At 46.3% G+C, this 22,795-nt stretch overlaps 1 protein-coding gene and 1 long non-coding RNA gene across 2 annotated transcripts in view; one reads left to right on the forward strand and one right to left on the reverse strand.

Annotated features, from left to right (window-relative positions):
* Positions 1-22,795, reverse strand: part of LOC307225326 — a 325,653-nt gene that overhangs the window by 153,901 nt on the left and 148,957 nt on the right. The window lies entirely within an intron of this gene.
* Positions 101-22,795, forward strand: part of FBH1 (F-box DNA helicase 1) — a 55,087-nt gene continuing 32,392 nt past the window's right edge. Inside the window, exons 1-11 of the mRNA XM_079992297.1 lie at positions 101-171; positions 1,243-1,407; positions 3,330-3,880; positions 7,126-7,256; positions 8,409-8,547; positions 10,998-11,188; positions 12,811-12,924; positions 13,696-13,787; positions 15,052-15,220; positions 16,239-16,461; positions 22,434-22,521. Of these exons, the coding sequence (XP_079848423.1) occupies position 171; positions 1,243-1,407; positions 3,330-3,880; positions 7,126-7,256; positions 8,409-8,547; positions 10,998-11,188; positions 12,811-12,924; positions 13,696-13,787; positions 15,052-15,220; positions 16,239-16,461; positions 22,434-22,521 (1,864 nt within the window). The 5' untranslated portion in view covers positions 101-170. The remainder of the gene's footprint in view (positions 172-1,242; positions 1,408-3,329; positions 3,881-7,125; positions 7,257-8,408; positions 8,548-10,997; positions 11,189-12,810; positions 12,925-13,695; positions 13,788-15,051; positions 15,221-16,238; positions 16,462-22,433; positions 22,522-22,795) is intronic.

Consider the following 22,795-nt stretch of genomic DNA (forward strand, 5'->3'; position numbering starts at 1 on the left):
GAGCCCGCGGGACGGCGAGCTCTATGGCTCGGCTGGAGCGTCAATCAGGGGAAGGCGGGGCCTAGGCGCCTAGCAAGGTAGGCTGCGCGAAGCAAAAACCCTGGAGGCGGGTTAGGTGGGCGTGCAAAGGCGACGCCTCTTTCCTGCTTTCAAGTTTCTTCCAGGATGAGAGTGAGAGTCTGGGAAGGGGAAAAGGGAGGCTAAGAATTGTTAATCCACACCCTTAATTAACTGCAAATGAGGGCTAATGGCTTTAAAACCCTGGTTGCATGGGGTGGGGTGTGAGATATATTGGGGCTGTTACTAAATTAGGGTTGAATTGCATCTTTATTTTGGGAGGAAATTTGCTGGAACTTTAAAAATGGCAGGAAATCACTTTTTCTGTGCATTTTAATCCATAGGTTTTCTGTTAGTTTGTGTGCATTTCAGAGCCTGTGTGTAAATTTTATAATCTGCTTTTTGCTTTTAAGTTTCTTTTTATTTGGGTGAGTGTGTGTGTCTGGTTTTAACTATTAAGTCCATTTTTCTTAGGGTCTATTCCTTTCCCTGCCCACCCCCCCTAATATTCCTAAGAGGGTCTCTTCTCCAGTCTTCAGAGGCAGAAAAAGGTCCCCCTTTCCTTCCACTCTGCAGTTTTAATCCGAAATCTTAGGCACAGAACTGCGCTCAGAGCTCAGAAACTATTCGCACTAATGAAATTTGCTGTTGCAAAATGCAACTCGAAAAAAGGGCGTTTCAAACACTGTTTTCACATAGCTGTGAACTGCTGTGTGCTTTTTGTGATGTGGCAGAATATCGATTATTTAATAAACCGTTAATTGGTTTTAAATTTTTTTTTAGCACATTATCCTTAATATTAACTCACCTTTCTTTCCCTGACAGAGCCTTGAGGTGTCTTGCTGATAAAAACAGGAGCAGCTAACAACATTGATAAGGAATAATTAAAAATATAATAATAACAGAATTAAAACTGTATTTAAATAGAAAAGTTGCGTTGGAAGCAAACGGATAATTACGGTAAAAACAGCAGGGCACCAGCCCTTCCAGTAAAATCAATAGTTATAATAGCAATAATAATTTTCATTGTAACAAAAAAAAGGGCACCTAGACTGTTGTGGCGACTGTAACCTACATTTAAGGCAATTAGCTTATGCACCTGAGTTTCTAACACTGCCTCAGCTGTCCCAATACTGAATTAACACTTAAAAAAAGGATGATTTCTTACCATTTTGTTGAGGACAGTGAGACGACATAAGCAGCTTCGCCTAACAGCCTGCGAGTGTGAAGCTCTGATCCAGAGCCCGGAAGGGGCTTCATCCTTAACACAGCCTTTGGGTTGGAGACAAGGGAGCCAAGACGTCCACAGAGGTCTTTACCCAACTTACCGGACGAAAAAGCACCCCCGAGGTATAGCCGCATGTGGTGGGGGGCTGGAATTGTGTGGACGATCTTTGCTAAATATCAGGTGGTGGGGTTTCAACTTGGGGGAGGCCATAGGCAAAACTCTTGCTTCCACAAATTGGCGGTGGGCAACCTCAGTTGGTTAAGCTTGGAGCAAATTGCTGTGTCTCAGCTTTTAACCCGCCTCACAAGGTTGTTGGGGTGAGGAAATGAGGGCAGGAGATGTTTGTGGCTGAGGGGCAGCCCTGGGTACAGCCTCCAGGATGGGTTAAAACTACAGTGGCACCTTGGTTCTCAAACGCCTTGGTACTCAACTTGGAACCCAAACACTGCAAACCCGGAAGGAAGTGTTCCAGTTTGGTTTTTTGGTTTTTTTATAAAATATTTATTAAGGTTTTACAAAGAGACACATACATACATACATACATACAACAAAGAAAAAGAAAACAAACATAGCCAAAAATGCAAAGAACATATACAGAAGAATCAACAAAAAATCATCAAAGAAAGATAATAAAAAACATAAAAAAGAAAAAATCCAACTTTTAACTTTATACTTATTTAACTCTGTTTCTTGACTGTTTCTTATAAAAAAATTATAAAAAATTATCTTAATTAAACTAGGGTTAAGTGATTTTAAATAAATTATGTTTTAGGATATTAAGTGGAAAACTTGCTTGATTAAACAATTGAAGATGGAATACAATAAGGGGAGATGTGGGGAAGTCTTGAAAAGAAGTTAAGGAAAATGAGCTTAAAAGGTGGAAACCTTTTTTGTTGCTTTTTGGTTTTTTTCTCGAGACTTTTTACTTTTTTCTTACCTCTTTTTTTCTTTGTCTGTTTTGTTATTTGTAATCTTTTGAAAATTTAATAAAGATCATTTAAAAAAAAAAAATACAGCATGGAAGATTAGATGACTTTCAAAGTCCAGGTTTCCCATTCAGGGCCGAGATCGCTCTGGAGAAGAAGCTGTTCTTGAGATGGCTAGTTCTTGTCTTCATCGTCCTGTATCTCCGTCCCGACGGCAGGAGCTCGAAGAGACAGTGACCAGGATGCGATGGATCTTTTACTATGTCCAGTGCCTTCCTATGGCACCTTGTGGCATAAATCTGCTCTAAGGTGGAGAGTGGGCAGCCAACAATGCTCTCTGCTGCCTTCACAACGCTGCACAACCCCATCCTGTCCTGGGTAGTACAGCTTCCGTACCACACACATAGGCCATAACTGAGCAAGCTCTCAATGGCACAGTGATAGAAGGCAAGCAGCAGTTTCTGCGGAAGATGGGTAAAATGAGTAAAAGGTAAAGGTACCCCTGGCCGTTAGTTGCGGCGCTCATCTCGCTTTACTGGCCGAAGGAGCCGGCGTACAGCTTCCGGGTCATGTGGCCATCATGACTAAGCCGCTTCTGACGAACCGGAGCAGCGCACGGAAACATTGTTTACCTTCCCGCCAGAGCAGTACCTATTTATCTACTTGCACTTTTGACGTGCTTTCAAACTGCTAGGAACTGCTAGGCATAGGATTTTGTTCATTATTTTTTCCAAAATATAGTCTGGCCCCCCACAAGGTCAGTGAACCGGCCCCCTGCTGAAAAACTTTGCTGACCCCTGCATTAGATAGTAAAATTCATGTTAAATTGCTGTTTTAGGGGTTCTTTTTAAAAGACTGGAACGGATCAATCCATTTTGCATTATTTTCTATGGGAAAGCATGCCTTGGTTTTGGAACGCTTTGGTTTTGGAACAGACTTCTAGAACGGATTAAGTTTGAGAACCAAGGTACCACTGTACACCTTAAATGGGCATTGTCGTTCAAAATGGCCCTACTGGCCAGGACCAATGTGGTCCAGAACATCTGGAGGGTACCAGATGTTGTGGGGAAGGGTGCTGGAAGACTGGAAACAGATCCTGCAATTTCGTTCCTTTCCAGTCTCTGTCAGAGGAGTAGGCCACCAAAGCACCATCACCGACTACTTCAGAAGCAACCCCCAATCCCCTAGATGTGCAGCTGTTGCGGCAAAAGACATTGAGTGCAAGCGGGAGGTAGACTTCCTGGAATCCTTTTTTGCTCACAATGACTTCTTAGACCCAGAGGACTCCTGCTCTGTTGTCGGGGACAGCGGGGACCCAGCCCTGATGGCTTCCAGGAAACGGCCACATTTCCCTGAGAGCCCCAACAACCTCGGGGTGGGCAGTGACCAGTGGGACCAGGATGAAAAACCACCACTAGGGCAGCAATCTGAGAAGCCCTGGGCTGACAGAAGCCTTAAGCCAGATGCCACCGACTTGGACATCGATCCTCTGCCAGATGCATGTTTTGGGCTCCTGGGGACCCCGTGTTGGGATGTTCCCCGGGGAAACATAGAGCAGCTGCCCGACGAGGTTCTCCGCGAGATCTTTGCCCTCGTGCCCGCGGCTCATCTCTTCCAGAGCCTCACCTTGGTGTCTCATCGCTGGCACCGGATCATCTCTGACCCTCAGGTGAGCGATGCTTCCTCCTTGGTTGGGTAAGAAATTAGCCAGGCGTGTTTTGCGACTGGCACGGGCTCAATTGTGGCCATGTGGAGATCTCTGGGTTCAAGGTTGGCAACTGATATCTCCCTCCGACTGGCCCCTCCAGCTTTCTTAAGCAGGTAAGCAGAAAGGCATATTTATTGCTTTAATGTACAGTGGTGCCCCGCAAGACGAAAAACCCGCTAGACGAAAGGGTTTTCCGTTTTTCGATGCGCTTCGCAAGATGAATTTCCCTATGGGCTAAGCCTTTAATAGCCGCTAATAGCGCTAATCTGCTAAGCCGCTAATAGGGTTGCTTCGCAAGATGAAAAAAACGCTAGACGAAGAGACTCGCGGAATGGATTATTTTTGTCTTGCGAGGCACCACTGTACCGTATTTTTTGCTCTATAGGATGCACTTTTTCCCCTCCAAAAATTAAGGGGAAATGTTTGTGCGTCCTATGGAGCGAATGCAGGCTCCTTGGCTTCAGCAAAAGCAACGCGAAGCCTCCAAAGCGCAGAGGGAGCGCTCCCTCCACGCTCCGGAGGCTTCGCGTTGCTTTCGCTGAAGCCTGGAAAGCGAGAGGGGTCGGTGCGCACCAGTGTCCCGTGCACAGCGGAATGATGAGGAATACGTGCACATACTCTATATTGCTTTATTTACATTTCAAAGCTGGTAGATTACAGAAAAACATCTTGCCTCTGCCGGAGCAGTAAATGCATCCTCTCTCCTCTGAAGCACGGAGAGAATCACTGAGTGAGAACAGTGAAAAAACAGGAAACCAGTGTACGTCACATCCAGTCTCCCTTTCCCGTGGGAAAACCCAACAGCAACTCTGTGGAATGTAAACACCTGTCTCGTGACAAGCACTTCGCTGCACAGTGAAGCGAGCAGAAACCAACACTCCAGGCTTCAGGGATAGCCACCTGAAGCCTTTGGAGCGCAGCGGCAAGACTCTCCTGGCTTCAGCAAAAGGAACACGAAGCCTTTGGAGCGCGGTGCGTGGTCCTGCTGCGCTCCAAAGGCTTCCGGTGGCTATCCCTGAAGCCTTTGGAGCGCAGTGGGACCTCGCGCTGCGCTCCAAAGGCTTCGGGGTTAGTTGCGCAAAGCATCCGCAGGGCAGCGGGGTGCCTTCATCCCGCTGCCCTCCGGAGGCTTCGCGGGCTGTCCCAGAAGTCTCCACAGGGCACGGGGATGAAGGCTCCCTGTGCCCTGCATAGGCTTCGCACAAAGCTAGAACAGCTAGAGGGAGCACTGCACAGTGCTCCCTCTGGTTATTCTGGCTTTTGGATAGTTCCACGAAGCCTCTGCAGGGCACGGGGATGAAGGCTGCCCGTGCCCTGTGGAGGCTTCGCGCAAAGCTAGACCAGCTATCCCAGCGGCTATCCCAGAAGCCTCTTGCTGTTCTGGCTTCTGGGATTCAGATCCCCCCCCCTTGTTTCCTCCCCCCCCAAACTAGGTGCGTCCTATTGTCTGGCGCGTCCTATAGAGCGAAAAATACGGTATATCCCACCGTTTTCCTCCCAAGGAGTGCATGGGGTGAAGTTCGCATGGCGCCTTCATTATACACCTTTAGGCGCCAGGCGAAAATGTTCCTTTTTAACCAGGCCTTTGGTTGATTTCACATCCTATGCCCTTTTTAAATGTGGGTGTTTTTTGGTGGGGGGCAGGGAGAGTTACTGGGTGGTGGTTTTTATTTTGATTATATATTTTGTGGTTTTATATTTTGATTTTTGTTCCGTGAACAGCCCTAAGACCTCTGGGTATAGGGGAGTACAGTCATACCTCGGATTAAAGACACTTCAGGTTGCGTTTTTTCAGGTTATGGACGCGCTGAAACCCGGAAGTACCGGAATGGGTTACTTCTGGGTTTCGGCAGTCGCGCATGCGCAGAAGTGCTAAATCGCGCTCTGCGCATGCACAGAAGTGCCGAATCACAATCTGCGCGTGCGCAGACACACAGCTGCGGGTTGCGAACACTGCGGGTTGCGAACATGCATCCCGCACAGATCACGTTCGCAACCCGAGCGTCCACTGTATATAAATTCGATAAATAATAAGAATAATACATGCTTCACCCCCCCCTCCTCAGTTAATCCCCACAACGACTTTGTGAGGTAAGTTAAGACAGGGGTCAGCAAACTTTTTCAGCAGGGGGCCGGTCCACTGTCCCTCAGACCTTGTGGGGGGCCGGACTATATTTTGGGGAAAAAAATATGAACGAATTCCTATGCCCCACAGATAACCCAGAGATGCGTTTTAAATAAAAGCACACATTCTACTCATGTAAAAACACGCTGATTCTCAGACCATCTGCGGGTCGGATTTAGAAGGCGATTGGGCCGGATCCGGCCCCCGGGCCTTAGTTTGCTTAGCCACGGGTTAAGAGATACCGTATTTTTTGCACCATAACACTCACTTTTTTCCTCCTAGAAAGTAAGGGGAAATGTCTGTGCGTGTTATGGAGGAAATGCCTACGGATTTTCCTCCTCTAAAAACTACGTGCGTGTTATGGTCAGGTGCGTGTTATAGAGCGAAAAATGCGGTATTCCTAGCTGAGCGGTGATTTGAAACCTGATCTCCCAGGTCCTAGTAGGACGCTCTTAACTACGACACCCCACTGGCTTCCTAGAGAACTTCTGTTATGGAGCAGCTCTATCAATTAAGTAGGAAAGCTAAATGTCATTTAGAATAGGATGTGAAATATTTCCCCTGCGTTTGTTTTATTCTGGATTGTTTTACAGTTTGTTTTAATGTGTTGTAAACCGCTTTGAGATCCTTTTTCCCCTTTGAAATCTAAAGCTGTCCAGAAATGAAATGAAGAAGAAATTTCGCTCAGGAGAAAAGGGCACGTATACCGTCTGTTGTGGCGACCGCAACCTAGGTTTAAGGTGCCATTTGACGATTAGCTTATATAAAGAATAATAAATAATAAATTATTATTTATACCCTGCCCATCTGGCTGGGTTTCCGCAGCCACTCTGGGCATCTCCCAACTGAATATTAAAAACACAATACAGCATTAAACATTAAAAACTTCCTTAGAAAGGGCTGCCTTCAGATGTCTTTTAAAAGTCAGATAGTTGCTTATTGCCTTGATATCTGATGGGAGGTCACTATATCTGAGTTCCTAACACTGCTTGTTTTACTCCTTTGGGTAGGGAAGAATGCATAAATTAAACTTTGTTCGGTTTCCAGAAAGGAGCTGATGCATTGCTTTGGTTTTTTGCAGTTTGTTCCTTGGAAAAAACTGTACTGCAAGTATCTGAAATCCGAGGCCCAGGCCCAGCTGATTGTGAAGGCAATCCTGCAACGATACGACCTGACCCCAAAGCAGACCCACTTTCCGCTGGGGTTTTTACGGTGAGTGATGCTTCCAGGGTGGATTTGATATAAATCAAATCGATTTAAATCAATAGTCAGTAAGACTCGATTTAAATCACTTTTATTATTATTTTACGGAAAGACTCATTCCTGCTGGTATACTCTTAACATTTACAACCAGATGAAGGTTCCATTTTTGGAATAATAAATTTTCAGAGTTGTTTTTACAGTTATATCAAAGAAAATTACTGATTTGGTTATACTATCAGAAATACATAGACACTTAATTACGAAATTATGGTGAGGTTTAATAAGTTAACTGTTTATATTTGGACAACTTTTCTGTGGTAATTTATTGGATGGAGAAAAATAGCCGTTTCCTTAATAACAATTTATTTAACTAAAGCAGTAACATTATAGCATACGTATCCAGGTTTGTTAACTGATGTGGTTAAACTTTTTTTTTTTTTAAAAAAAACCCCTTAGACTGAGTTTTGGCAAACATGAGAAACTTAAAAGAAATCCTTATTTCCTAATGAATAGCCTATGGACTATAATGTAACCTAAAAAGAAAACTATCTTTAGAAAGATTTTTCCTCCCAAAGAATTTTATTTTAAAAATCCGATTTAAATTTTAAAAATCTGATATATATTTTTAATGGATCCCGTTCGCATCCTGAGGTACCACTTTAGATGATAAAAAATAAAATTAAAAAATAAAATTCCTACCTGCACTGATGATAGTCATTGTTTGGATGGGGGGCTTTTATCCATTTCTGCAGTAACATAATCAGTCAATCTGTAGTTGAATTGGGGTCCACACAGTCACAAAAACAAATTAACTGAAAAAGCCTCAAAAACAAAAACGCAAAATAAATAGTAAAAACAAAAGTGCCAAACTTAATCCCTTCTGGAAGTCTGTTTGACTTCCGAAATGTTTGAAAACCAAGGCGCAGCTTCTGATTGGTGCAGGCGCCCCGGAAACGATAGCCGACAGTCTCATTGGACATTCAGCTCCCGAAAAACAGTTCGAAAACCGGAACACTTTCTTCCAGGTTTTCGGCATTTGGGAACTAAGGCGTTTGAGAACCAAGGTACCACTGTATGTCATTTCCTGTGAAGACAGTCCTGACCTGGTGTATGAGGGCTCCACTAACACCATATTTATTTTTTTGCTTTGTTTCCACTCAGATGTGTTGCTTCTGCAAAGAGCCGTCGCTGCTGGGATCCAAGAGCGATCCGCCAGTGCTTGACAAACCACGCTCTATTTCCCAAGGCCGAAGCCTGCCTTGCCAGCTGGCTGCCTGAGCTCTCGAGCCCCAACGCGGGAGTAAGTGTGGCATGCTTATTCTCTCTGCACTCTGCATATTCTGCTGCAATAAGGCTGCGATCCCACTGGACCTGGCAGTATGTGGCCGTTGAGCCCAGTGGTGCTTACGTCCAAGTAAACGTGCATTGCATTGTACCGTAGGAGAGTTGACCGTTCCCTGGCTCTCAGTCCCCTTCCCCATTTGTGTGTGTGTTTGTGTGTGTATTTACCGTATTTTTTGCTCCATAAGACTCACTTTTTCCCTCCTAAAAAGTAAGGGGAAATGTGTGTGCGTCTTATGGAGCGAATGCAGGCTGCGCGGCCATCCCAAAAGCCAGAACAGCTGTGCAGTGATCCCTCTTGCTGTTCTGGCTTCTGAGATTCAGAATATTTTTTTTCTTGTTTTCCTCGTCCAAAAACTAGGTGTGTCTTGTGGTCTGATGTGCCTTATAGAGCGAAAAATACGGTAATTTGTGGCTGTCACTAAGGGGGCTTTGAGGTCATTGGAACCTCAATTAAAAGGGTGGCTTGTGGCGCACTGAGCATGCAAGGTGACTGTTGTTTAGTCGTTTAGTCGTGCCCAACTCTTCGTGACCCCATGGACCAGAGCACGCCAGGCCCTCCTGTCTTCCACTGCCTCCCGCAGTTTGGTCAAACTCATGCTGGTAGCTTCGAGAACACTGTCCCACCATCTCGTCCTCTGTCGTCCCCTTCTCCTTGTGCCCTCCATCTTTCCCAACATCAGGGTCTTTTCCAGGGAGTCTTCTCTTCTCATGAGGTGGCCAAAGTCTTGGAGCCTCAGCTTCAGGATCTGTCCTTCCAGTGAGCACTCAGGGCTGATTTCCTTCAGAATGGAGAGGTTTGATCTTCTTGCAGTCCATGGGACTCTCAAGAGTCTCCTCCAGCACCAGAATTCAAAAGCATCCATTCTTCCGCAATCAGCCTTCTTGATGGTCCAGCTTTACTTCCATACATCACTACTGGGAAAAGGTGACAGGAAGGTCTAAATCAGTGGTTCATGAATCAGGGGGTTCCCTAGAGGACACGAAGGGGGAGAGCCATTGGTGCAAACAATTATCGTGTTGGAAAGCGGGTGTTGCTGTACTAGGTTCATCAGCCTTTGTGAATTACCGTATTTTTCCATGTATAAGAAGACCCCTATTTTTTAAAACCCAAAATTAAGAAATTAAGTTGTTTAAAGCCCTAAACGGCCTCGGTCCAGTATACCTGAAGGAGCGTCTCCACCCCCATCGTTCTGCCCGGACACTGAGGTCCAGCTCCGAGGGCCTTCTGGCGGTTCCCTCACTGTGAGAAGCAAAGCTACAGGGAACCAGGTAGAGGGCCTTCTCGGTGGTGGCGCCTGCCCTGTGGAACACCCTCTCATCAGATGTCAAAGAGACAAACAACTAACTGACATATAGAAGACATCTGAAGGCAGCCCTGTTCAGGGAAGTTTTTAATGTGTGACATTTTAATGTATTTTTAATCTTTGTTGGAAGCCGCCCTCTTCTAAGCGCAAGATCAGTGTTTCTGTAACACAACCTTCTCCAATCTGCTGCCCACCAGACATTTTGGACTACGAATCCCATCATCCACGCTGACTGGGACTGATGGGAATTGTGATCTCAAACGTCTGGTGGGTGCCTGGTTTTTTCATGCTGTTCAAGTGCTCAAAACGCATTGCGTTAATGAACTACCATATTTTCCCCTGTATAACATGCCCCATGTATGACGCCCCCTATTTTTGTGGACTCCAAAATGAGAAAATGGGGAGAGATTGTATCCGTGTATAAGACGACCCACAATTTTGAACCTAATTTTTAAATTTAAAAAACCTAGTCTTGTACACTGAAAAGCACAGTAAGTTCTGTTATCCTTTGACAGATGGTTCTCTGGTTCCATGTTGGAACTAGGCCTGGTAAATTGCATTTCTAAAGTCTAATAATAATAATAAATTATTTGTACCCCGCCCATCTAACCGGGTTGCCCCAGCCACTCTGGGCAGCTTCCAACATATCTAAAAACGTAAAGGTAAAGGTACCCCTGCCCGTACGGGCCAGTCTTGACAGACTCTGGGGTTGTGCGCCCATCTCACTTAAGAGGCCGGGGGCCAGCGCTGTCCGGAGACACTTCCGGGTCACGTGGCCAGCGTGACATCGCTGCTCTGGCCAGAGCCAGAGCCAGAGCCGCACACGGAAACGCCGTTTACCTTCCCGCTGGTAAGCGGTCCCTATTTATCTACTTGCACCCGGAGGTGCTTTCGAACTGCAAGGTTGGCAGGCGCTGGGACCGAGCAGCGGGAGCGCACCCCGCCGCAGGGATTCGAACCGCCGACCTTTCGATCGGCAAGCCCTAGGCGCTGAGGCTTTAACCCACAGCGCCACCTGCGTCCCTTTCATCTAAAAACATAATAAAACATAAAACTTTGTGATGAACCTAATTATTATTGTTTTTTAAAATATCCTTTCCAGCCTCCATACATTTGGGCCATATTTGCTACCATCGTGCTGATCTCTGGAGGTGTCTCTGACGTCCAGGAGCTGGTGGCTTCCGTTAGGAGACCCAGCTCAAGCCTCTCGCTAGTGGACGTCATGGAAGTTCTGTACTGCATGGCCACTGTGCTGTTTGCCATGCGGGATAAAAAGATTCACATCAGCAACAGGTATGTCTGCCAAGGGAGGGGCTTAAAAGGGGGGCAGGACAGTCAAGGGTCCCAGCGGCGGCGAAACCCAAGTTGCATCCTTGAACGCAGATGCACGTTTTACTTGACTCCTTCTGTACCAACTATTAAACGCCAGCTGAAAACTTTTCCGTTCCGCCAGGCCTTTGCAGAGGAAGTTAAGGATATAACCTTCTGCAGTAGTTAATTTGATACCTGTCTTTAACTCTTTAAAATGGTTTTATTGTATGGTTTCGTGTGTTCTGTGCAGTGAACCCCTTTGATTTTGATTTTTTTTTAAATGAAGCAGTGGTATGCAATATATACCGTATTTTTCACTCTATAAGACGCACTTTTCCCCTCCTGAAAAGTAAGGGGAAATGTGTGTGCGTCTTATGGAGCGAATGCAGGCTGCGCAGCTTTCACTGAAGCCAGGAGAGCATGAGGGATCGGTGCGCACTGATCCCTCTTGCTCTCTTGGCTTCGCTTCGCTAGAGAGCTGCTGCGCAGCTTTCACTCTCTGCGCAGCGCCCCTTTAGCGAAGCGGGAGGAGAAACGGAGCCCCTTCCATTTCTCCTCCTGCTTTACTGGAGAGGTGCTGAGCAGAGAAGGAGAGAACTTTTTTTTTTCTTGTTCTCCTCCTCTAAAAGTAGGTGCATCTTATGGTCGAGTGCGTCTTATAGAACGAAAAATACGGTATATGTTATTTTTTTAAAAAAATTCAATTCATTCTCCCGCTTAGACTACTGCAATGCGCTCTACGTGGGGCTACCTTTGAAGGTGACCCGGAAACTGCAACTAATCCAGAATGCGGCAGCTAGACTGGTGACTGGGAGCGGCCGCCGGGACCACATAACACCGGTCTTGAAAGACCTACATTGGCTCCCAGTATGTTTCCGAGCACAATTCAAAGTGTTGGTGCTGATCTTGAAAGCCCTAAACGGCCTCGGTCCTGTATACCCGAAGTAGCGTCTCCAACCTCATCGTTCAGTCCAGACACTGATGTCCAGCTCCGAGGGCCTTCTGGCAGTTCCCTCACTGCAAGAATTAAGGTTACAGGGAACCAGACAGAGGGCCTTCTTGGTAGTGGCGCCCCCCCTGTGGAACGCCCTCCCTTCAGATGTGAAGGAAATAAGCAGCTATCCTATCTTTAAAAGACATCTGAAGGCAGCCCTGTTCAGGGACGTTTTTAATATTTAATGCTGTATTGTTTTTAACATTTGATTGGAAGCCGCCCAGAGTGGCTGAGGAAACTCAGCCAGATGGGCGGGGTATAAATAATAAATTATTATTAATTATTAATCATTTCCCAGAATTCTTTTATTACTTTACAGTTCCACCACAGGTGGCTAAAGGTGCCTTCTTTTTCTTTACATTTCCAGCAGATATTTGAACCTGTCCTATACATTTTTGCTAATTTACTCGGGGTTAAATACCAGTGAGACATCATTTTCGCAACATTTTCTTTTAATGTATGACATGCTGTGAATCTCAAATACCCCTTCCATGATTTCCCCCATGCTGACATCTGTATATTGTTACCTAGGTTTGTTTTTTCCATCCTCGCTTAATGCTGTTAGGGACCTCTTTCGATTCATACACTCCTCCTCTCTGCGTCCATGTAGGTTTCACTACAGCATTTTCTACTGCCTCTATCTCCTGGAGAATTCTAACAACGGCACCACATTCGTCGAGCCGGAATGGGGCAGCTCCGGATACGAAAGAGGCCCTCAGTGCAGGTACTTGCTGTCTTTACATCAAAAGCTGAAATGAACAGCGGCCATTGCCAGCTTGCCTTGCAAGCCCTCCTGAATCTTCCAACGTTTCAGGTTCATTGGATGAGTTCTGGTGTGATGAGAGAGGGAGGAAAATTTCCTGTATCAGCTTTCTCCCTCGCGGGACAGGTTGGGGCTGCCACAGATTCGGAGAACGGGGGTTCATTTGATTGCCATGTTCTGTTGTTGTTGTTTAGTCGTGTCCGACTCTTCGTGACCCCCTGGACCAGAGCACGCCAGGCACTCCTGTCTTCCACTGCCTCCCGCAGTTTGGTCAAACTCATGTTCGTAGCTTCGAGAACACTGTCCCACCATCTCGTCCTCTGTCGTCCCCTTCTCCTTCTGCCCTCCATCTTTCCCAACATCAGGGTCTTTTCCAGGGAGTCTTCTCTTCTCATGAGGTGGCCAAAGTACTGGAGCCTCAGCTTCCGGATCTGTCCTTCCAGTGAGCACTCAGGGCTGATTTCCTTCAGAATGGATCAGTTTGATCTTCTTGCAGTCCATGGGACTCTCAAGAGTCTCCTCCAGCACCAGAATTCAGAAGCATCAATTCTTTGGCGATCAGCCTTCTTGATGGTCCAGCTCTCACTTCCATACATCTCTACTGGGAAAACCATAGCTTGAACTATACAGACCTTTGTCGGCAAGGTGATATCTCTGCTTTTTAAGATGCTGCCTAGGTTTGTGTTCCATGCCGTTTCATTAATCCATGTTGATTTGGGTCCTTTTCTTCAGCAACCCTGATACACGACTCACTTGTGAACAGCAGAATATCTTAAATCACGCAATTGCACCAGGGGAGGTTATGAAAATCATCGCTTTTGCAGGTAAGGTGGCTTAAGTCGACACAGAGTCGTCTTCTTCTTCTTTGGCGATCCCTCGTAGCCGAGTAAGATTGTCCTCCATGGGTACGGTCTTAACAGTGAGTCCGTAAGTGACTGTGGAGGCCAATACTGGATCCACACATCCTTCCACAGTGGGGACATAGGTTTCTGGGCGGGAGTTGATCACGGTGAGGGTTTGCCAAATGTAGCTTCCTCTTAGCATGTTTCTCCCTTGCGTCCTGAGTTCGAGTGTCTTCAAAGCCCATGACACCTTTGGTCAAGGCTGTTCTCCAATTGGAGCTCTCGCAGGCCAGTGTTTCCCAGTTGCCGGTGTTTATACTACTTTGTGGCCTTAAGCGTACAGGCCTTAAAATGGCTGCTTGATGGCGCCTTTTGAACTCTCCCTACCCTCTGGTGATGGTTGTGGCATTTTCTGGTGACAATTCCTTGGTTTATTCAGGCCACGAATAAACTTACTTAGTATATGTAGACCAGATTCATATATCATCATCATTATTTTATTATTATTATGCTGCCCTTCATAACATGATCTCAGGGCAGTTCACAGAATAAAAATACAAGATAAAAGCACAAGTTAATAATTCAGACGAAAACCACAAACCAACAGCCCCGCTTCCCACAGACACATTTAAAAGGCTGTAGAATATTAATAAGCCAAAGGCCTGGCTGAAGAGTAATGTTTATATATGTTATAGAATATACAGTGGTACCTCAGGTTACAGACACTTCAGGTTACATACGCTTCAGGTTACAGACTCCACTAACCCAGAAATTTTACCTTGGGTTAAGAACTTTGCTTCAGGATGAGAACAGAAATCGTGTGGCGGCAGCAGCAGGAGGCCCCATTAGCTAAAGTGGTCTTCAGGTTAAGAACAGGTTCAGGTTAAGTACAGACCTCTGGAACGAATTAAGTACTTAACCTGAGGTACCACTGTATATTTATTCTGTATTTTATAATGTATAGAAGACTTTGAGTCCCTGTCAGGGAAAAAGTCAGGGTATAAATAAATACGTAATGAAAAGGATGATAATAATACATCTGAATTGACAGAGTACAGCCAGTTATTGCTTCAATTTCCGTCACTGTAACTAGCCAGAACATAGCTCTTTATCTAAATAAGTCTTGTTGGACTTCCCGCTCCCATCAACCCCAGTCCACGTGGTCAGCCGTCCAGCAGCTTTTGCTCCAGCCACGATCTACGCTACAGTTTTGGAACTGTGGAAAGAGTTTCCGTTTCCTCCTCAGGGACAGGGAAGACTTCCACCCTGATCAGGTACGCTGAGAAATGGTCCAAGCTCAGATTCCTGTACCTGGCGTTCAACAGGACCATTGCGAATCAGGCGGAGCAGAGGTTCCCCCCAAACGTGACATGCAAGACGGTCCACTCCTTGGCCTTCGCAGAAGTCGGGAAGAAGTAAGTGGCAGCTTTCTCGTGGATGTGCCCTGGTTAAATGCCGGAAAACAAGCAGCGCCCTCAATGGCCCATCAGTGGCCAGCATCCTGGCCTTGCAGTCACCGACCAGATGCATGTGGGGAGGCAGCGCAGGAGCAACCATCTCTCCTCCGGTGGTTCCTAGCAACTGGTCTTCAGAAGCGTTGCTGCCTCTGACAGTAGAGGGCAGAGCTGCTGCTTCTTCTTTGACGATTACTCATAGATTCTCTTCCGTAAACACGATTTTAACAATGAGTCCATAAATGACTGTGGAGGCCAATTCTGGATCCGCACACAGCCATACTGGCTAGTAAGCTTTACAGCTGTCAGATGGCAGTGGTGGTTGCTTGTGAGTAACCAGTCAGGGCTCTGGTTACTCCAGCCACTCTGGACAGCTTCCAAAAAAATATTAAAATACCGTAATACATCAAACATTAAAAGTTTCCCTAAACAGGGCTGCCTTCAGATGTCTTCTAAAAGTCTGGTAGTTGTTGCTCTCTTTGACATCTGGTGGGAGGGCGTTCCACAGGGCGGGTGCCACTACCGAGAAGGCCCTCTGCCTGGTTCCCTGTAACTTGGCTTCTCGCAATGAGGGAACCACCAGAAGGCCCTCAGAGCTGGACCTCAGTGTCTGGGTAGAGCGATGGGGGTGGAGACGCTCCTTCAGATAAGAACTCTTCGCAGCAGAAGTGGCGGACAGAGGCTGTGTAAAGCGTATTAACAAGCATTTTATTCATCATCAGGACAAAGGAAAAACATGCCTGCTTCCCTTCGTGTCCGTGCAAACAGCATAAGCAAAAGCTATACACAACAGAAGTTCCCAGCAGGCTGTGCTGGAAGTAAACAGACATGTGACACATCTGTTTTAAGGTGGAACGGAACATCCTAATCCTAACATGGAGGGCGTCTCCTTGAACGAGGCGCCTTCGGACTTCACGGTTGTAAAGTCTCTTCCTTCTCTCTCTCTCCCTCCCGTTGCCCCGCTTCCAACCTGGTGCAGCTACAAGAAGAAGCTCAACGCTGGCTCGCTGAGCTCCTATTGTGTCAGCTTCGTCCTCCGCAACCGCGAGGGCCAGTCGTTGTACACCAGAGCCAAGACAGTGATTGAGACCCTCTCGGCGTTCTTTGCCTCCGCCGACGAATCCATCTCTACGGAACACACGCCCCTCTGGTGCAAGAACAACCAGGGGCAGATCGTTCTTGTCCAGGAAGCGGAAAAGCGAGTGAGTATTCGTGATCAGGAGAAGCTTGGCTCCTTTATCGCTCCGGGTTTGGGCAGGAAGGCATTGCAGGCGGGCAGGGGGCTTGCCGGTGTTGAAAGCATCGGAAAGCCCTAGGGGCTGCTGTTGCCTCCGCCTCACACGCGAAACTCGCTGCCGCAAACGCCTTTCTCCGATTTTGGCATTTTTTTGGCCCCTCGTTAGCAAGGGTCCTCCAGGCGGTTCTCACAAAATTGAAAATGAGGAGATGTGCAACAGTCGAAGCTGAAACTCGAAAATTGCTCCATGCCCTGGTGGTCTCATGGTGTGACTGCTGTAATGCGCAATGCGTGGGGCCACCATCGCATCTGGTTTAGAAGCTGCAGCAAAATGCAGCTGCAAAGGGGCTTTGGCTACCGAGCAAATTTCTAGGTTCTGTGGCTGATATTTAAAACTAAACAACTTGGGGCCAGGATTCCTTGCAGACGGCCTCTCCTGGTACTGACCAAGCCAGTGCCCCCCCCCGCCACTTTTCTTAATGACTGGTTGGGTTTTGTAAGTTTACAAAGCTAAATATGAAAAAAAAGTAAGGCATAATAACAAATAGAGAAGGCAGGGACAGCCACCAACTTCGATGGCTTTAAAAAAGAATTGGACAAATTCATGAAGGAAGATTGGATAAATTTAGGGGGGGGGGCGGGAAGGGGGGTAATACAAAATAATAATAATAATAATAATAATAATAATAATAATAATAATAATAATAATAATAATAATAAAAAATAATAGTAAAGGTAAAGGGATCCCTGACCATTAGGTCCTGTTGTGGCCGACTCTGGGGTTGCGGCGCTCATCTCGCTCTACTGGCCGAGGGAGCCGGCGTACAGCTTCGGGGTCATGTGGCCAGCATGACTAAGCCGCTTCTGGCGAACCAGAGCAGCGCACGGAAATGCCGTTTACCTTCCCGCCGGAGCGGTACCTAATTATCTACTTGCACTTTGACATGCTTTCAAACTGCTAGGTTGGCAGGAGCAGGGACCGAGCAACTGGAGCTCACCCCGTCGTAGGGATTAGAACCGCCGACCTTCCGATCGGCAAGCCCTAGGCTCTGCGGTTTAACCCACAGCGCCACCCGCGTCCCTAAAAATAATAATAATAATAATTTATTATTTATACCCCACCCATCTGGCTGGGTTTCCCCAGCCACTCTGGGCGGCTACCAACAGAACACTAAAATACAATAACCTTGTTGTTGTTTAGTCGTTTAGTCGTGTCCGACTCTTTGTGACCCCATGGACCAGAGCACACCAGGCACTCCTGTCTTCCACTGCCTCCCGCAGTTTGGTCAGACTCATGTTTGTAGCTTCGAGAACACTGTCCAACCATCTTGTCCTCTGTCGTCCCCTTCTCCTTGTGCCCTCCATCTTTCCCAACATCAGGGTCTTTTCCAGGGAGTCTTCTCTTCTCATGAGGTGGCCAAAGTACTGGAGCCTCAGCTTCATGATCTGTCCTTCCAGTGAGCACTCAGGGCTGATTTCCTTAAGAATGGATACGTTTGATCTTCTTGCAGTCCATGGGACTCTCAAGAGTCTCCTCCAGCACCATAATTCAAAAGCAAGAAGGCGATCAGCCTTCTTGATGGTCCAGCTCTCACTTCCATACATCACTACTGGGAAAACCATGGCTTTAACTATATGGACCTTTGTTGGCAAGGTGATGTCTCTGCTTTTTAAGACGCTGTCTAGGTTTGCCATCGCCTTTCTCCCAAGGAGCAGGCGTCTTTTAATTTCGTGACTGCTGTCACCATCTGCAGTGATCATGGAGCCCAAGAAAGTAAAATCTCTCACTGCCTCCATTTCTTCCCCTCCTATTTGCCAGGAGGTTATGGGACCAGTGGCCATGATCTTCGTTTTTTTGATGTTGAGCTTCAGACCATATTTTGCGCTCTCCTCTTTCACTCTCATTAAAAGGTTCTTTAATTCCTCCTCACTTTCTGCCATCAAGGTTGTGTCATCTGCATATCTGAGGTTGTTGATATTTCTTCCGGCAATCTTAATTCCGGCTTGGGATTCATCCAGCCCTGCCTTTCGCATGATGAATTCTGCATATAAGTTAAATAAGCAGGGAGACAATATGCAGCCTTGCCGTACTCCTTTCCCAATTTTGAACCAATCAGTTGTTCCATATCCAGTTCTAACTGTAGCTTCTTGTCCCACATAGAGATTTCTCAGGAGACAGATGAGGTGATCAGGCACTCCCATTTCTTTAAGAACTTGCCATAGTTTGCTGTGGTCGACACAGTCAAAGGCTTTTGCATAGTCAATGAATCAGAAGTAGATGTCTTTCTGGAACTCTCTAGCTTTCTCCATAATCCAGCGCATGTTTGCAATTTGGTCTCTGGTTCCTCTGCCCCTTCGAAATCCAGCTTGCACTTCTGGGAGTTCTCGGTCCACATACTGCTTAAGCCTGCCTTGTAGAATTTTAAGCATAACCTTGCTAGCGTGTGAAATGAGTGCAATTGTGCGGTAGTTGGAGCATTCTTTGGCACTGCCCTTCTTTGGGATTGGGATGTAGACTGATCTTCTCCAATCCTCTGGCCACTGCTGAGTTTTCCAAATTTGCTGGCATATTGAGTGTAGCACCTTAACAGCATCATCTTTTAAAATTTTAAATAGTTCAGCTGGAATATCATCACTTCCACTTGCCTTGTTATTTGCAGTGCTTTCTAAGGCCCATTTGACTTCACTCTCCAGGATGTCTGGCTCAAGGTCAGCAACCACACTACCTGGGGTGTACGAGCCATCCATATCTTTCTGATATAATTCCTCTGTGTATTCTTGCCACCTCTTCTTGATGTCTTCTGCTTCTGTTAGGTCCTTACCACTTTTGTCCTTTATTATGGTAATCTTTGTACGAAATGTTCCTTTCATATCTCCAATTTTCTTGAACAGATCTCTGGTTCTTCCCATTCTGTTGTTTTCCTCTATTTCTTTGCATTGCTCGTTTAAGAAGGCCTTCTTGTCTCTCCTTGCTATTTTTTGGAAATCTGCATTCAATTTCCTGTATCTTTCACTATCTCCCTCGCATTTTGCTTGCCTTCTCTCCCCTGCTATTTGTAAGGCCTCGTTGGACAGCCACTTTGCTTTCTTGCATTTCCTTTTCATTGGGATGGTTTTCGTTGCTGCCTCCTGTATAATGTTGCGAGCCTCCACCCATAGTTCTTCATGCACTCTGTCCAACAAATCTAAATCCTTAAACCTGTTCCTCACTTCCACTGTGTATTCATAAGGGATTTGATTCAGATTGTATCTTACCGGCCCAGTGGTTTTTCCTACTTTCTTCAGTTTAAGCTTGAATTTTGCTATAAGAAGCTGATGATCTGAGCCACAGTCAGCTCCAGGTCTTGTTTTTGCTGACTGTATAGAGCTTCTCCATCTTTGGCTGCAGAGAATATAATCAATCTGATTACGATGCTGCCCATCTGGTGATGTCCACGTGTAGAGTCGTCTCTTGTGTTGTTGGAAAAGCGTGTTTGTGATGACCAGTTTGTTCTCTTGACAGAACTCTATTAGCCTTTGCCCTGCTTCGTTTTGATCTCCAAGGCCAAACTTGCCAGTTGTTCCTTTTATCTCTTGATTCCCTACTTTAGCATTCCAATCCCCTATAATGAGAAGAACATCCTTCTTTGGTGTCACTTCTATAAGGTCTTGTAAGTCTTCATAGAATTTGTCAATTTCAGTTTCTTCAGCACCAGTAGTTGGAGCATAAACTTGGATTACTGTGATGTTAAAAGGTCTGCCTTGAATTCGTATCGAGATCATTCTATCATTTTTGGGATTGCATCCCAGTACAGCTTTCGCCACTCTTTTGTTGACTATGAGGGCCACTCCATTTCTTTTACGGGTTTCTTGCCCACAGTAGTAGATATGATGGTCATCCGAACTGAATTCACCCATTCCCGTCCATTTTAGTTCACTGATGCCCAGGATGTCAATATTTATTCTTGCCGTCTCATTTTTGACCACATCCAACTTACCCAGGTTCATGGTTCTTACATTCCAGGTTCCTATGCAATATTTTTCTTTACAGCATTGGACTTTCCTTTCGCTTCCATGCATATCCGCAACTGAGCGTCCTTTCGGCTTTGGCCCAGCCGCTTCATCAGCTCTGGATCTACTTGTACTTGTCCTCCACTCTTCCCCAGTAGCATGTTGGACACCTTCCGACCTGAGGGGCTCATCTTCCAGTGTCATAACTTTTATATGCCTGTTGTCTTTGTCCATGGAGTTTTCTTGGCAGGGATACTGGAGTGGTTTGCCGGTTCCTCCTCCAGGTGGATCACGTTTGGTCAAAACTCTCCACTATGACCTGTTCATCTTGGGTGCCCTGCTCGACATAGTTCATAGCTTCTCTGAGTTATTCAAGCCCCTTCGCCACGGCAAGGCAGTGATCCATGAAGGGGTACAATAACCTACTAAACTACAATAAAATACAATATTTCATGTAACATAAAATTTATGGGGGGAAAAATGAAAATAATACAGTGATACCTTGGTTGTCAAACGTAACCTGTTCCGGGAGTCCGTTTGACAACCGTAACTGTTTGAAAATCTAGGCGCGGCTTCTGATTGGCCGCAGGAGCTTCCTGCACCCAATCAGAAGCTGCAGAAGCCGTGTTGGACATTCGGCTTCCAAAAAACGTTCGCAACACTCACTTCCGGGTTTGTGGCGTTCGGGGGCCCATTTGTTTGGGAGCCAAGCCGTTCGACAGCCAAGGTACCACTGTATTCCAGCCATGTAAATAATAACATTAACAATACTCAAATAATTAAGCAATTTATTCTGCCCCACTAATAAACAAAACCTAAAGTCTACAGATCAACCTTAGTCTACAGATCATTCACATCAAACCGACAATTCCCCCCCACACACACCTTTAACCTTCCCCCCAAACCCAGAAGTCTAGTGTCAGGACCAGCTGTTACCATATATAATTTATATATAATTTTTTACTTCTACCCCACCCATCTGGCTGGGTTTCCCCAGAATTGCAACTAGATAATGTGTCCGAAGTTCTTTGAGCTCTTGGGGCTGCCCTTGTGCTACACTCTCACTTTGCAGCATGCTAGAAAATCTTCAGGATAATAATAATAATTTTATTTGTAGCCCCCCCCCCATCTGGCTGGGTTTCCCCAGCCACTCTGGGCGGCTCCCAATAGAACACTAAAAACAGAATAAAACTTCAAAGATTAAAAACGTCCGTAAACAGGGCTGCTTTCAGATATCTTCTAAAAGTCAGATACAGTGGTACCTCGGGTTACATATGCTTCAGGTTACAGACTCCGCTAACCCAGAAATAGTACCTCGAGTTAAGAAGTTTGCTTCAGGATGAGAACAGAAATCGTGCAGCGGCGGCACGGTGGCAGCGGGAGGCCCCATTAGCTAAAGTGGTGCTTCAGGTTAAGAACAGTTTCAGGTTAAGAACGGACCTCCAGAACGAATTAAGTACGTAACCAGAGGTACTACTGTAGTTGTTTCTTTCCTTGACATCTGATGGGAGGGCGTTCCACAGGGCGGGTGCCACTACAGAGAAGGCCCTCTGGTTCCCTGTAACCTCACTTCTCGCAGGGAGGGAACCGCTAGAAGGCCCTCGGAGCTGGACGATGGGGTTGGAGACGCTCCTTCAGGTATACTGGACCAAGGCCATTTACAAGTCTGGGGTGGGTAGGTCAAGTGTCCTCTAGGGATGGTCCAGCCTCTCTCCTCTCCCTTTGCAGGGGTGAGGGGTGGGGAGCAAGTTCAACCTCCAGCATCTTCAAGTAGGACTGAGAAAGAAGCCTACCTCAAACCCTGGAGATCTGCTGCCAGCCAGAGCACGCAGTACTGAGCTGCATGGAGCAGTGGGTCTTACTCAGTTTTTAAGGCAGCTTCCTCTGTTCCGTCTTCTTAGCCAGATCAACCCAGGCAATTTTTTTTTGCCTTCTTGTGCCTTGTAGATCATCGTCAACGAAGCAAAGCAAATATGGGAAAATATGAAAAAGCTGGGGCCCGTCAGGGAGATGGCTTATAAGATGACTCATGATGGTAAGTGGGTGATCAGAGGTTGGGGAGAAAGGTCATGCTCCCTGCCTTGATTTCTGCCTAATAATAATAATAATAATAATAAATTTATTATTTATACCCCACCCATCTGGCTGGGTTTCCCCAGCCACTCTGGGCGGCTCCCAACAGAATATTAAACACACGATAAAACATCAAATATTTAAAACTTCCCTAAGCAGGACTGCCTTCAGATGTCTTCAGACACAGTTGTTTTTCTCTTTGACTTCTGACAGGAGGGCGTTCCACAGGGAGGGTG

The sequence above is a fragment of the Podarcis cretensis genome, assembly GCF_951804945.1.
Source record: "Podarcis cretensis genome assembly, chromosome: 10".
In the NCBI taxonomy this organism is placed as follows: Eukaryota; Metazoa; Chordata; class Lepidosauria; order Squamata; family Lacertidae; genus Podarcis; species Podarcis cretensis.